General features: G+C 36.6%; 1 protein-coding gene across 1 annotated transcript; it reads right to left on the reverse strand.

Moving 5' to 3' along the window:
• Positions 1-12,340: 12,340 nt before the first annotated feature.
• Positions 12,341-15,908, reverse strand: LOC132175394 (uncharacterized). The gene is made up of 6 exons (XM_059587336.1): positions 15,648-15,908; positions 15,012-15,553; positions 13,743-13,935; positions 13,235-13,299; positions 12,937-13,147; positions 12,341-12,840 (listed from the first exon to the last, which is right to left on the reverse strand). Exons 1-6 carry the CDS (start codon positions 15,798-15,800, stop codon positions 12,475-12,477), a joined length of 1,530 nt encoding a protein of 509 aa, XP_059443319.1. The 5' UTR covers positions 15,801-15,908; the 3' UTR covers positions 12,341-12,474.
• Positions 15,909-16,274: the final 366 nt, after the last annotated feature.

The following is a 16,274-nucleotide window of genomic DNA, read 5'->3' on the forward strand; positions in this document are numbered from 1 at the left end:
TGCAAGCTGGCTTCTTAAGCCTTTTAAGAGTACTTGAAGTTTTATTTATTTATTTTTTTTAAAAAAAAATAAATAAATATAAGAGCCATCTCGCAAGCTGGCTCGGCTCGACTTATTATGAGTTCGAGCTCGATTTTCTGGCTCTCCCTTGAGCTCGGCTCGAGCTCGAATAAAATTTAAACGAGCCAAGCCTGAACAAGGGAAGCTCGCTCAAGCTCAACTCGTTTACACCCCTAGCTATGTGGCAAGCATATGTGCAGGTAAAATTTTAACATGTTGTGAATTATATATTATAATCTTATTGTGTGCATAATATATTAATTGGATATTATCGTATTTGATGGTTTTGTAGAATCATAAAAGGGCAACTGCTTTTAAAAATAAAATTTTTCCTTAAATGAGGATCTTTGCATTGTCTATGCAAAACACCATGCTACCGGAAAAGATGCTCAAGCACCTATGGACATGTGTGAAGACATACTACATGAAAAAGATGATGAAAACAATATTGGTCAGAACGAGAAAAATGGGTTGGGAGAGTTTAACAAAGGCATGTTGTGCACGCAGTTGCCCACCAATGGCAATGGAGGAGAAGGACTTTCGGGTTAGAAAATAAAAAAGGCCTAATAAGAGTACCGAAGATAACATTGCCCACACAATTAGAGAAGTTGGTAACCAGCTTGCGATGAATTTAATTACTGCATCTGAAAGTCTTAGAAAGGTAGTTACGAGGTCGGTAGAAAGAGAGCTGAGATTAAAAGTTAATGATGAGCTATCAAAAATAATTGTTCTTAGCAGTAATGATCGTCTCAAAGCAGGAAGATTGATTGTTTGTCAGCCTTAGATAATGGATCTATTCTTCAGCGTTCCAAATTATGACAAGGAAGAATTGGTGCAGGGAATTATTAATGACGCATGAAGATGTTATACCATTTTTTTTTTTTTTGGTTAAGATGTTTGGTCATGAGACACAGTTTGGTGATTTGCATTGGTAGCAACTTGATTTTAATTGAGAAGTGTTTTTTGTTCATTATTATGAGACAATTTGGTGATTTGCATTAGCAGCAACTTGATTTTAATTGAGATGTGCTTTTTGTTCATTATTATGATGATGATGATTCTGTGAAATTTATCATGATATGTGCTTTTTATGTGATTAATTGAAATTGTGATATGATGATTATGTGCTTTTTTATTTAGGGTTAAATACTTAAAAACCCCTAGAGTTTGGACACTTTATGTTTTCCCCTTAGGGTTTGATTTGTATCACAAAAGGTACCTGTGGTTTTCTTAAGGACAAAATTAGTACCTCCATCCATCTGCTGTTAAAAAACTTAACAAAAATCCACGTCACTAACACGTGGACCAATTAAAAGTCGACACCTAGCATAAGTGCCAAGTCATCATTGATGACTAGATATTACCCATGCCACCTAATTTAAAAAATAAAACCTGATAACAAATTAAAAATATTGTTAAATAAGCATTAAAACAAAAGCAAATACTAGAATTAAAACATAAAAAATCTTGGAGTTAAAACATAAAAACTATTGGAATTAAAACACAAACTAATAGACCCACATTCCTTCAAACAGATATTCTAATTCCTTGGAGACCCACGATATTTCAAGTTTCCAACCCAACCCCCTACTCTAGCGAATCTCAACCCAACCCAACCCCCTGCTCTGGCGATAACCCAACCCAACCCAACCCAACCCCAGACTCCAGCGATGACCCAACCCAACCCAACCCCCTGCTCCGGCGACAACCAACCCAACCCCAGTCGAAAAATCTTGCTTCCGCTGCCCGATCTGTGTACGTGATGGCATCAAGTCGAATGCTGGTGTCGAAACAAAAGGAAGTTTCCCGATAAGGTATGTTCTACAAAAATCTGCACCTTGTTTTTCTTTTTAAGAATTTTTACAAAAAATCTGCATCTACGAATATTTGTTTTTCCATTCTTTTTTTTTTTTTTTTTTGGTAATTTAAGTCAGCTTTATTTCATGCGGAGCATTAAGATTAGTTTTGAATTCTAATGGAAAATGATATTGGGAGAATCATGAATAAAATACATTTTTCCTTTTCCAGCCCATCTATTTATGTGAGACATTTGTCTTCTATACAATAACCACCATCATTGGTTTTATATAGGGGAGTGCTTTCTTTGAATTTTAGTCCATAAAGTCACAGACACCCTCTCATTCATAGCTCTGTATTTGATAGCCCATAAGTGGGTTTGAATTCAACTTATGTAAATCCTTAACTCTTACAACTTAAAAGCCATGGCAAAACATGAAGCATTCATGTTTCAATTTGGTGTTCTGTATACACTTTCTGCTTAACCACTTCAAGAAAAATCTCGCATCTATATATTATTCAAAACTGTTGTAAACAAGACCAAAAACTCAACTAGGTTTCCTATTTAAATTGATTTCTATGAAGTATTTGTGATGGGTGACTACAACCTAATAGTGTGCACCCTCACATACCAGATTCTCTTATAAATTCTCTACCATGAAATCAACACCCTTAGAAAGACCTACATTAATCTAAGTAATTGTGCATCAAAGGGACCCTATTAGTACTTATTGGTTTTAATTGGTTAATTGGGTAATAAAGCCAAAAAGAACCACAATTGTTTATGTTTAGTTGCTGGAATTTTGATGGAATATTGATAGCATGAATTGTGAAAATGTTCAGCCAAGTGTACTAGGCTTCCAATTTCCAATAAAATTATTAAGAGTGTACTTTATTTACTGTTGACATGAGTGACTGTTATGCAGAGGAATGCTGCCTACGGATTTTTCAAATGGCATGACAAACCAACTTGTAAGAGGGGTATGGCGGTCCTACCTGCTTTGTTGGAGAAGGTTAGAGAGCTGGAGGATGAAAAGACAGTTGCATTGCAAGGGTTGAAGATCTATTGAATGAAAATGACAACTACTTGACAATGGTTAAACAAATCTAGAATGAAGATGTTATACATGTGGAAATGATTCGAGAGCTGGAGAAGGAAAATGCCATATTTAGAGCAAGAGATAAATTTTTTATGTATGCTTTGTTTTTATCATGGTGTATGATGTTGTTGGTTGTTTGTGTTGCACTTATGAAATGAATTTTGTGTAATATGTATTTTTTTAACTGATATAAAATAATTATGTACCCCTACTTATGAAATGTAAACTTTTTTTGAACTTAGTTCATCTGTCTATGTATTCTTAATTTAGAACAACTTGGTTTTTCTGAAATTGTCATTTTGTTGTATATATTCTTTGCAACTTCATGGATTTTTGTCTACGTATAGAGGAAGAATAAGGCTTTTATTATAAAAAAATCATCATTAACATGAAGTTAACAAAAGTAAAGTTAATATGTAAATTTCACATGCATGAAAGGAATATACATGACACTCATCAGTAGCTTCACTCACCAGATAATAACATAAGGAGAAAGGAGGTGAAATTTGCGTTTAACATTCTAGAATACATCCATCACAAACAATTCCAACAATTTCATAACTGTACATCCAAAATACATCCATCCCGTGTCAAAACATTGGATCCACTATCCAAACATCGAAAAGTATCCCAAAACCCAATAATCTATTGAGTTGCCCTATCCTAGCCAAAATGTGATCCAGCGTTGAATTGTCCTCCCGCTTGTGATCCTCCATTCTGAAACACATGCAAATCCATATCAATAAGAGACATTAAAAACTAAAGACATACTGAATTCATTACTCACCCCTACTGATTGGCTAATTGGGCATCTGTTGTCGAAAGTGGTGGTGGGTTCTTCTGCATATTGTGATCCTCTCTGCTACACAATATGAACAAACAATGTCATAAATACACGCTCACTATTTAAATAAATACAACATTAATAGTTTGTTAAAATAGCTAACCTCAGTTTCATTGTTTGGTTTTGCCTCACAACCTTTTTCAGCCAAATCTTCTTGTTTGGATTGTCTAGTTGCCGGCAACTCCTAGCATTGTGACCCGTTTGACCACAATTTTCACAACGTATACCATACCCCTTACGAGTCACCTTGATCGTTTCAATAGGCTCATTTGCATCATTTCCTCTTCTTCTCACTTTTTTAGGCCTACCTCTTTGTTTTTAGGTATAGGCGGTAGTATAGGTTCCAAATCATGATCAACAGGCCACTCATTATAAGTCGATGGTATCCGATATATATATCAGGGGCATATGACTTCCTAAAAGTATCCATAAAATACTACTGATTGACATACTTCTTAGGGGCTTGCCTATGGAAATAAATTGCAGAAATTGCATAGGGGCATGGAATACCATTGAGTTGCCATCTACCACAACCACAGGTTCTTCTCCCTAGATCAACAATCCTCCTAGGCTCATGACTATGGTCGACCTCAAACTGCAATCTATTACTCCAATGACAAATGTAGTTTCTTGCCAATGACTTGTTTCTCTCCAATTTTTTCACAATCGTAGGACAAATCTCATTTTTTTAAGTTTCTGCTCCAGCCCTTTTTGGATTGAACCTACCTATTAGTTGCCACCTTATTAATTCCATGCATCCCAAAATAGGCTTATCTCTTGCCTCTAAGATCCACGCATTGAAACACTCGGTAGTATTGTTCATTAATATATCACTACAACTATAATCTCTAAATGCATGCCTTGACCACATCCGTGGATCAATCTTGCTAATGTAATCGAATGCATCTTCACTCATACCTCTAATGACCGACAGGTAGTGTTCGAATTGCAACTCATTAGCTGTCTGAGCTGCACCATACAAAGCATCTTTGTATGCCTTGCCCTTGTACCCATGTTTCTTGAAGTTTGCATGCAAGTGTCTTATACAAAATCGATGCTCCAGACCAGGAATCAAATCCTTCATGGCAATAAGCAGTCCCTAATTATCAATACAAAAATAAAACATGTTAATTGTTCATCAAACAAAATACAAACAAAACATAAATTTTAAGATAATTTATACCTTTTGTTGATCAAACATAAATGGCCAAGTGTGCACTCGCAGATTTCCAATATCTTCCAAAAGTATGCTTAGAAACCATGTCCATGTATGTTGATCTTCACTCTCACATACAGCATATGCTAGTGGATAAATGTTGTCATTTGCATCCAATGCAATGGCTACATGCAGCTGCCCACCGAACTCGCTCTTCAAGAAGCAAGCATCGACACAAATTATGAGCTTACACCCCTCCAAGAAGCCCCGCTTGCAAGCTGCAAGTGACATATACATCCTTTGGAAGAATCTTCCATCCCGTTGTATATAAGCTAATGTGCCTAGATTCTACTTCCTTAATGCATTTGCATACTCTCGCACATGTTTATATTGATCACCTGTTTTCCTTGTCAGAATACACAAGTCATCATCTTTGCTAGGTGACAACTCAACAAAGTTAGCTCGACATTGTAATCTCTTCTGATAATTTCCTTCAATGCACTTGCTTTCAAATTCGGTTGGTCCTGAAAGCTGTCCAAATATCGGTGTGCAACCCACTTGATTGATGCCTTCTTGTTGTAGTAGTGAGTCCCACAATTGTTCTCTTTGTAGTAACTCTTGACTTGGAAACAAGCATTGTCATTTGACCTTGATGCATGTATTCACCATCCACAAGTTTTCTTACAAATGGCGGTAACCCTTGTTTTCTCATTGTGCACGTAGGTGTAGTCAAAAGAGTTCTGAACTGCAAACACTTGCAATGCATCCTTAAATTGGCGGGGGTCAACAAACTTCTGCCCAATATACAATTCTACTGTCTTTTTTAAGTCAGCATTTTCCATCCACTCAGGATACTTCCTCCTAACACGTCTCGGTGACCCTTCACCCACATCATCAGTATCTACGCTTGAGAAGCCACCATCATTATTGCCATTATCTTCATCCGGCTCGTTTGAAATATCCCCAACATTCTTAGATGACACTGTTTCATACCACGACTGAAACCATTTCATTGTATCCTCCTTAGCTTGACGTATACGTTCTTCATCCCTTTCTACGAAAATGTCCTCCCCCTTGCCATCCGTTACTTCAAAGGCACTCAATTCCGTCTCCTCTTCCCCCTTAGTGTGAAAGTGTTTTTTAGGCTGCCTTTGTTTTGCAGTCTTTTGTTGTGTATCCTGCTGCAAACTTTGTAGACTTTTGCTTAGTACCCTTTTGCTTTGCAGCCTGTGCATGTTCTTGTGGAGGCTACACATGTTCTTATGGAGGCTCTTCTGCAATCTCTTCCACATAAACTTCTGCGTGTGACTAAGAAATCGTTATTACTGGAGACCTGACTTCAATTGGAACTTCTTCAACTATAACATCATTCACAAATATATGCAAACTATTTTTCTTCACTTTTTTTTCAAATCTTTGAGCATGTTTTTCATGCCTTTCTCGTTAGTAAGTCCATATATGTAGTCCTTGCTTTCATCATCATACTTATATGGATTCGAAAGAGGGGGAGTCTCAAAGTAGTGAGCAGCTTGGTCAGCAAACCACGGAATTAAAGACGTATGTGAAGAAGAGGAAGAAAATTTGTCAAATCAACAATCCATCACCAAGACTCCTCCTTGGATCCAGGTACTTCCTCTCTTCCTCCTTCTGTTGTTTCTGATCTGTATTTACCTATTGCCTTGAGGAAAGAAAAGAGATATTGTACTTCTCGCCCTATTAATAACTTTGTGTCCTATCAAGCTTCCTTAGCACAAGCGCTAAGCGATAATAATTCGTTCTCTTAAAGCTTTCGTTTCAGCGATTTATTCCACCAAGATACCCTCCCAATTTAAAATACAACCTCAACCTTGGAATGTCATGGTAGTTGTATACCAAGTACACTTCCAATATGGTGGCTATATCCCCAAAACATAGGGTGTCTGAATCCAAACCTTCTACAGGAATCACATCACCTCCCACATATTCTAAATCCGGTTCACTAGAGGATTCATGATGGTTGAAAAGATCAACAATAGTTGTATCCATTTCTGCACATTGACAACAAACGGTTATTTTAGATATTTATGTAACTGGACTCTTACGTGCAAGTTAAACCTTAGGAACCCAAAAACAGTAAATTCAACATTTAAGATAATACAAACTAGAATAGTAGGAATTCTATAACAGCTAGATATGCCTATTGTTGGTATATACTGTAACAGCAGAGTTGCCTACTTCTGAAAGGCAAGATATGAAGTTATTTGTTGGGAAAAATGCTGATCAGTTGACTTACATGGAAGCAAAAAAGAAAAATAATAAGTATAGTTACCCCACTTTTTTTTATTCTGCAGGGACAAGAAGAATGTGAAGCTGGACCAGATTTCGAGAAGAATGAGTAAACTGCCTACCTATTTTTACAAACAGCAGTTTGCTTTGGTTGTGGCTATGTTTCAAGCAATCTTAGCTGTTGTGCTCATGTAAATTTCTATTTTATAATTTATAGTTTTAGCACTCAAAGCTGGTACTAATATTTACTAATATTGTGTGATGTGATTTTGTAGATTCAAAAGATGGTTTAAATCTATGCTAGTGCATCTGCAGGCTCTTTTTATGATGTTTTCAGAATAAAACATCATTATAGGTATAGAACATAACATGACCTTGGAATCATGGTAGTTGATGATTAATTATTTGTGTTGTCAGTAAAATGAGAAGCTTCAATTCTATTGATTTGTCCTTTGTCCATCTTGTATTTTTATAAGTGGGGTTAAACTGGAATCTAATATATTATTAGTTAGGTTGAACGGATCAACTAGTATCTTGTATTTTTAATAGAATCTTGTCTACAACAAATGGTCTTAAATTCAAGATAATACAAATAAAATTAAATTAAAAAAAATAAAAAAAGTTTACATACAGAAAACAACAAAAGTTCTTAACATATGCAGTAGGACCATTGAATAAAGTACATTCTTAACAAAACACATATTGAATAAAGTAGTCATAAAAGTTGAACTTCGTCCACCAACGAAACAACAATCCAAAAAATATTCATTGTTAGGCTACCCAAACCAACAATCCAATAACACGTGCAGTAGTGGCCCTACCAACAATATAAAAACATGTGTAGTTCTTCACTATTTTCAAAGTAATGCCAAACCAGTAAAAGCAACCCAAAATAACATACCACGAGTTAGGGTATGCAATGGGCTCGTTGGCTTCGGGAGGACTTGAACGGAACCCTGGGTTTCTCGGATTTTTGTAGAACTGGCTTAGGTTTTGTCGGAGATTTAAGATTTTTATGGTGAGATTGACGGGATCGTGGGTTTCTTCCGCTTGGGTTCGAAAAGTGGGTTGAGGAGGAAGCTTCGTCGCCGAAGAGTGGAGTTCCTTGCCGGTGACTGGGGTTGGGTTGGGTCGTCGCCGGAGCAGGGGGTGGGTTGGGTTGACATTTGCCAGAGCAGGGTGTTGGGTTGGAAACTTGGAATATCGTTGGTTGGAATATCGTGGGTCTCCAAGGAATTAGAATCTCTGTTTGAAGGAATGTGGGTCTATTTGTTTGTGTTAACTAAGTACAGATGATCTTTCTTTTTAACCCAAACATGTTCTGTTTGAGGAGTTGTTTTCACATGATTATCAGTCGAATTAGACATATCTTTTATATCAACAGAATTTGACAAACTTAGAATTGAAGTTTGTCCTTACCGGGACCTTGAATTTTAACTTACTCTTCTTAGTCACATCTTCTGAGGTTTCTTTTGGTAAACAAGAGTTCTCAATCACCACATCTTTCATTTTAGGTTTCACAAACATAATCTTAGAAGTGGAAGCAACATTTGAAGAAGATGAAGCACCAAGTTTATTAAAACCCAATCCAGTCCTGTCATATGAATGTTTTTAATTTCCTAACATTTGATTTAATTTATCACTTGAAAATTTCTTTAAATGATTATTGGAATCATTCAGATCCTTTTCCAGTGATTTAACTTTAGCAATTAGCATGTGGTTTTCAGAAGTCAAGGTGTTTCAAATAGCTAGACATTCATCCATAGATTTCGTTAACCTTTCTTTCTCAAGTTCAGCTTCTTCAAGACTTTTTAAATTTCTCTTGTTCTACTGGTTCAATTTATCACATTCCACGAACAAGTCATTATAAGCAATTTGTAAATCCACCTCATCATCATATTCATTTTTAGGATTGTTTAGCATATGAGGTGAGTTAATTGTCTTATAATCATTATTATAGGATGCAATAAAAGCTAGATAATTCACTTCTTCTTCAACTTCCTCTTCAGATTTCTTGTCATTCGACTCATCACTTTGAGTGACATTAAAAGCTTTACCTGTAGACTTTTTCAAATTAGCACATTCAATTCGAATGTGACCCCAACCCCCACATTCATGACACTTGCGTCCACTAGTAAATTTATCCCTCTGAACGATCTCTATGTTTTCTCGTGGGTTACCTCTAACCTAACCTCTAAGTTTCACAGATACGTTTGAGTCTCGATTTATAAAATTTCCATTCATGGGTCTAAAGACTTTTCTAAATTTTTTAGCAAACTAGCAAATTCTTCATCATCCTCAGTATCCTCATCAGACGAACAGCAAGAATTGACCTTAACATTTTTTTGCCCTAAGAGCAATATTTTTGGTTTTTTTGTGTTTAGGTAAAATTAGCTCAAAAGTCTGAAGTGAACCTACAAGTTCTTCTACTCTCATTGTATCTAAGTCTTTGCTCTGTTGAATAGTAGCAAATTGAGGTATAAATCTCTCAGGTAATGACCTCAAGATTTTCTTCACAACTTTAGAATCATCCATTTTCTCTCCTAAATTGATAGTAGAGTTTCTAAAGACACTATGCTTTAAGTAGAATTCATCAAACATTTCATCTTCCTGGATTCTAATCTCTTCAAACTGAGAAACCAGCATTTGAAGTTTTGAAGTTCTTACAAGCTTAGTTCCTTCATGTGTGATTTCTAAAGTTTCCCAGGCTTCCTTAGCTATCTCACATCTAGAAATTCTTGAAAATTCCTTATTGGAGACAGATATGAAAATGGCATTTAAAGCTTTGTCATTAGACATAGCTGCATTCTTTTCCTCCATTGTCCACGCAGCTATTGCTCTGTCTGGATGAGTTCATCCAACTTCAACAATATGCCAAATGTTAATGGATTTAAAGTATGCTCTCATACGAATTTTTCAAAGCGTATAATTCGTTCCATCAAAGACGGGAAGAGAGTTAGGTGCAACAGTATGAGACATTTGAAAAAGAGTCTCGGATCACACTCAGGAAATAATTCTTTCATAGAGTGAACCGGCTCTAATACCAATTGAAAAACCCTAATTGTCTCCAATTAACATCTATTCAGATTGTATAGGTGTTTCACACAAAGTATGCGGAAATAGATCTGACCTAATAGATAATGATCAACCAAATATAGATATGCAATAAACAATAAAGAACACAGAAATTTGGTTATGAAGAGGAAAAACCATTTAGAAAACTCTCTAAATGTAAAACCTCTTCGGAGCAGCCAAACCCAGGAAATCACTCTAGTGTAAAAGACTAAGGATTACACGAAGTTCACAATTACAAACCCTTTGCAATTGACACTCCCTTGCATAAGACAAGCGACCCACTTGACTTCTACCGCAGTAGGCTTTTCCAGAACATCTGGCACAATTCTTCTATGATTTCCTTCACCGGAACTCCAATTGGCTTCAAGTATTTAATCAACCAAGAATGAGATTTCTCACTTTTACTCTAAGAGAGATTCAAACGCTCTAGTTCAATATCTCTATATCTCTCTCTTAGCTCACAGTATTCGCTCTCTGAATACATACCTAATGACGTGCAAACAGATCATTTAAAGAGAAATTCGCACACAATTTAGCGGCCGTGTCCAGACAGGGATAACTACGTGTCCGGACATGTCTAGGGTTACATTACGCGTAAAACCCTAATGTCCAGACAGCCAAGCCCTAGGTCCAGACAGACCATGTAAATCTAGCCTTCTGTAAATGCTGTCCGGACACTGCTTATAGCTGTCCGAATAGGTCTTTGAAGAAACCAAGTTTGGTTTTCTAGAAGTGCTGTTTGGACCCTACTCTTGGCTGTACGGACAGGTCTTCAAAGAACCCAAGATCAGTTTTCTGGAAATGCTGTCCGAACACTGCTTCTAGCTGTCTGGACAGGTCTTCAAAGTTCAGCTTTCTGGAAATGTTGTCCAGACACTACTTCTGGCTGTCCTGACAGTTCTTCAAAGTTCAGCTTTCTGGAAATGCTGTCCGGACACTGCTTATGGCTGTCTGAATAGGGTGATCATTTTCATCAAATTACATGGAAACCGAATGTGCCAAAAACATAAACTAACACCTTTGACATTTCAATTAATAAAACGTGATTGCTCTTTGAACCAATGAAGTGATGAACCATGCACCCATGTCATAAAGTGCTAATCATAGGTTGTCTCATTTATTTGTTTAGTGTCACTCATCCCAGGATTGTGAGACAGGGGAGGTGCTTTTGACATTGGGATTTTGCAAATTAAAAATGGGATTTTAAACTAAATTACAAAAAATATATTATTTTGGGAGTAGTTTTTTTTGAAAATCTAAAAAAAGAAAAAAAAAAAGAAAAAAAGAAAAATGAAGCTACTTGAAAACGTAAAAAAATATGCATTAGCAATTCGTAGACAATGAGTGCACTTTTAAAAACGTACATTTTTAAATATTAAACTGCTTGGTAACAACAACAACAACCACTTTGGCAGTTGAGGCGGGTTGGCACTACAGAAATCAGAACATGATCCATTGTCAAGAAGAACCGATCTTCGGATGTAAAAGTCTCCATAACAAGATAATACTAAAAAGAAAACAGAGAGACTATCAAAAATATAACAAAATTAATCAGAAAAACTGAAAAATAACAACAGAAAAACAATAGGAAAAAAAAAAAAAACTGCAATAGTGAAGTGAATTTGCCACCAAGTTGCGCGTGAGATCCATGTGCGGGCGCATGGGAGGCAAACAACAATATGAAAGGTGGCGCGGAGAGGCGGAGTGGTTGGAGAAGGTGGAGGAGTGGCAAATTACGGGGGAGACAGGCCTAAGATCGATATGGTTTGAAAAATCCGAGATATGATCTTCAAGTGGAATACTAAGAAAAGGTAAGAGACAACAAAGTGGGACGGCCATGGTGGATATTAGAGGAGGGAGGGAAGGGGGGAAGGGAGGAAAATGTGCGGGAGAAAAATCCATTCCTCCTCCCTTGGACAACCTCACAGAGGAGGTGGAGAGCCTCACAAAAGGAGGAGAAAAAGAAAAAAAAAAAACTCAATCACAAGAGTTTGTGATTGGTCCTTGCCCTGACTACCAAATAGCATTCATGTTAAAATTTCTTAGAGAATTCTGCAGTTACAATATCTATTATTGTCGTAGTTTTGTGAAGAATAGAACATGTCTAATATATCAGTAATTCCCACTGAAAAGGGAAAAAAAAAAAAAAAATCTCAGATGAATCACTGAAAAAAAGACTAAGATTTACTCTTAGTATTTGCACTTTCCCAATACTTATTTTCCCACTTCTCCACTTGCCTTATTATATTGGCATTCCTCCTATAAAAATTTCCAACTTTGGGTTCAAAAGGAGGAGGCATGATGCATGGGCCTGTCAGATAAGGTTCCTTCACTAAGGACTCCATCATGAACTTCTTCGCAGTCCCATTTGCAGCGCAGGCCATGGTCTCATAGCATAGCTCCACTGCTGCTTCTGGAACTTTTGGTTCGAATTTCAAGAGGCTAGCATATTCAGTTAACATGTGGAACATATAGTCATACACATACTCCATCTTTAGCTCTTGTTGAATGAAGTCACTCGCTGCTTTTCCTATAGATTGCGCCTACATATATAGTCCATGCATCCAGCTTTATAGATATATTGGGTACACAAATATTGTTATTCCAAATAAAAATTTGTGTTAATTAGAGATGCTTACTTTTTGTTTGTGACTGTTTCCCCAATCTACAGCAAATTTGATGGATTTGCACTTGCCGTTGTCCCTTACTGGCCAGTAGTGATGCAGAGGCTGTAGACTTCTCGTGAAGAAATCATAGTACTTTGGTTTCACAAGCAGTGTGACAGAATCACAGGCTAGAATGTATTTCTCGCTCACAGACCATGCATATCCTTCAATATAGATCTTGTATCTATGTGGGTTATCAAAGAATATAGAGAAAATTAATTAGTTTATAATTAAGATTAGATTTACTAAATCTTACAGCTTATATATATACCTGTGTTTGCATTGGCTTGCCAGACCTGATTTCTTATATCCTTTCTGAGACTCAAGGATCCAATCCTGAAAAATTGTACTCATTTGTTAATTAATGCATATATTTTTCTAAAAAATTGCCCGTCTAAAGGATTATTGGGATCCTCTATAATTGGGGTTGCATGCAATTTCAACATCTCATAAATAGGAGAAATGAAATTGAGAGTATCTAATTAGTACTTTTTATTTTTTGACATGTTCGCATAAAGGGAGAGAATTCAAACTAATAACTTTTACTTCATGAAGCATCGTCTCCAACCGATTGAGCTAAGGTGGGTAAAATTGTCATTTTAATTTTTCATTTGGACAATTTTGATCCCCCAGAGAAAAAAAAAAAACTAACCGACTCCTCTCTATTTTAGCATTTTCCTAAATAGGAGGCCTGCGAGCTAGACACAAAAAAGCCCCATGAGCAGCCTCTCTTTAATTGTAGAGGATATTGCCAAACTATTGCAAAATTCCTAAATTACCTGGATATATAAGCGAGCATTCCAGTCGTGTGTGTCAGAGAGATTGCATTTAAGGAGGTCTCTCCTGGTTTCAGCTACAGAAGGGTTTCCCTTCCAGTAAGCATATGGTTCCCTTTTCAGCCATTTGCTCCTGTTGTTACCTTGTTGAAGTTCCTTCAGCAAACCTTCCCATGGCCTTATATTTATCTCAGCCCTACATAAAACAGCACATAGAACCTTGTCAAAGTCTTGTTATAAACAGTACTCTTATCATGAAATTAAAGCCTCATAAAGGAGTGTAAAGAAGAAATATGTCTGCTTGTTTTTATTTCCTTTATTGAATAAGCAAATGTAATTTATCCCTCTATATGAATGAATGAATGCCTTGAAGTTAATAACATTTAATCAACAATTCAAAATAATAATAATAATAATAATAATAATAATAATAAATTAACATTAATCAAAATTGTGAACCGACATGGTCACATGGGTGTTTTTACAAGAAAGTGGATATATAGTGAGCCAATTCCAATACTTTGGTGCAAAAATTTTACTATTACAACAATTTGTGTTATTTAGGTCCCTCTAATTTGTCCCATTATGATGCTATTTGTCCTTCTCTCACACATTTTTTAAAAAAATCACCCATACGGGGTCCTACAAATTCAATGGCTACTTGAATTTTATAGACAGGTCTTTGACAACATGTGGTATAGAGCCCACTTGTCCAAAGTCGATGAGAATTTCCTAAACAAGTGGCCAAAAAATGAGTCTCACACTTTATCATATTGTCCTAAGCAAATATGCATGCCTACAATTTTCTATTCAAATTGTAATAATTTAGAAAAATTCAGATAGTATACGTGAAATAGTTTAGCCTATTTATCCAATTAGATGACCAAACAATTTTACAATATAATGTCAAAATTACTAACAAATTGATAAATATTTCAATTCAAACCAACCTTATCTCTTGTAGGCGGCTGTATATAGGTCACGTGTAAGTTGAAACAATATATAGACCAGCTAATCATTCAATTATGACATGCACCTGTAGCAATGGTGCATACCCCCACGTTTAAACCTAGCCTAGCTGTAACATGGGACCAACCTGGCCCACACGTCAACTTCTCGAGTAGGCTAGATTCAGGTACATGCTAGTGTATTCTACCATGCATGGACCTTAATTACTATATACCATAACTACCATTCTTAATTTTACATCAAAAACCATGAAAAATAGCACAAAAGATCTATAATTAAGCCAGTATATATATATCAACTTACCAACCCCAGAAGGACCAATCAGGGAAAACAACATCCCTTGTCCACCTATCACCACAGTATCGAAACAACGGCGGAGGACTCGTCGTGTTCCATTCAGTTGATCGGATCACCGGCTTGTCGTCGCAGTCAAACATCAGCTCCAAGTCGGGAACCCTACCAGGGTACCTTTTGAGAAGCTGCAAAATCCCCCATATCGTAAACATGTCCCTCGTTTGTATAGACTTCTTGTACTTCTCAACATAAGCCTTGCCCTTAACAATCAGTAGCCGGAAATGCGCCGTTCTTTTGGCTTTCTCCACCATCTCCCGACTGATTCCTGTGGCTTTCCACGGCCGTAGATCCTCATGGATCCACCGGAAATAGTCTGGACATACATGTGTTGATGATTGGTCGACTTCACCATCGAGGTTGAAGGTTGTCAGGCAATTCGTTTCAATGGAACAGTTCAGTGCAGGGATTTCAGCTTTCTTGGTGGGTGTTTGAGGCTTTTCAGAGACTATTATAGTTAGGTTTCTTCTTGAATTATCAGCAGAAAGCTTAGACTGCAAGATTGAAAAAAAGATCAATAAAAAAAAAATTTCAGACCGAATTAATTAAGCACGAACAATGAAGCAAAGAAGTAGTAATCAGACTTACAGGGTCAAACCGAAGAGAAGAAATAAAGGTGAGGGTGATGAGAATAACAAAGAAGGGGATGGCGGCTGCAAGGCGCTTGATATTCAACCTTGTCGTCCCGGAGAAATGTCTAGCCAATCCAGAACACTGCAACATCGGGACCCAGCTGCACATTCTATAATATTTTCTTTAATTCGCTTGTATAGCAGAGAAAATGGCGCAGCCTTCGTGCAAATTAGTCAGAGAAAATGGCGATTGTTTTTCAACTACTGCTTCTCGCATCAATAAATGCCGAGATTTATCGTTTAGAAGAAGTTTGTGAAATATATAGGAAGTCAAAGTAAAGCAGCTTTGGGTTTCGTATTGGGCGAGAGTAAAATACTTAGGTGATCATCAGGTAAATCAGGATGCATGTAAGTACTGCAGTCCTACTAGAGTTTGCTAAGGTTAATTAGGGGTGAAAAGGCGGGCAGTTATTCCGCTCGCTAACCGCTAACTGCACTAATCACTAACATTTTTAAAGACGGTTAGTAAAAACCGTTAACAGTTTATGCGGTTACAGTTATGAGTTTTAGGTTTTTCAAAATGGCTTTTATATATATATATATATATATATATATGAAATGATGTCGCTTTTGTTTAAAATTT

The sequence above is a fragment of the Corylus avellana genome, chromosome ca3, assembly GCF_901000735.1.
Source record: "Corylus avellana chromosome ca3, CavTom2PMs-1.0".
Classification (NCBI taxonomy): domain Eukaryota; kingdom Viridiplantae; phylum Streptophyta; class Magnoliopsida; order Fagales; family Betulaceae; genus Corylus; species Corylus avellana.

Excerpts from the sequence above, each read along its gene's own strand:
- LOC132175394 (XM_059587336.1), bottom strand. The coding sequence starts at position 15,800 with ATGTGCAGCTGGGTCCCGATGTTGCAGTGTTCTGGATTGGCTAGACAT. Across the intron at positions 13,148-13,234 it reads GCAAGCCAATGCAAACACAG|ATACAAGATCTATATTGAAG; the intron begins GTATATATATAA and ends TAACCCACATAG. Across the intron at positions 12,841-12,936 it reads GAAACAGTCACAAACAAAAA|GCGCAATCTATAGGAAAAGC; the intron begins GTAAGCATCTCT and ends CTATATATGTAG.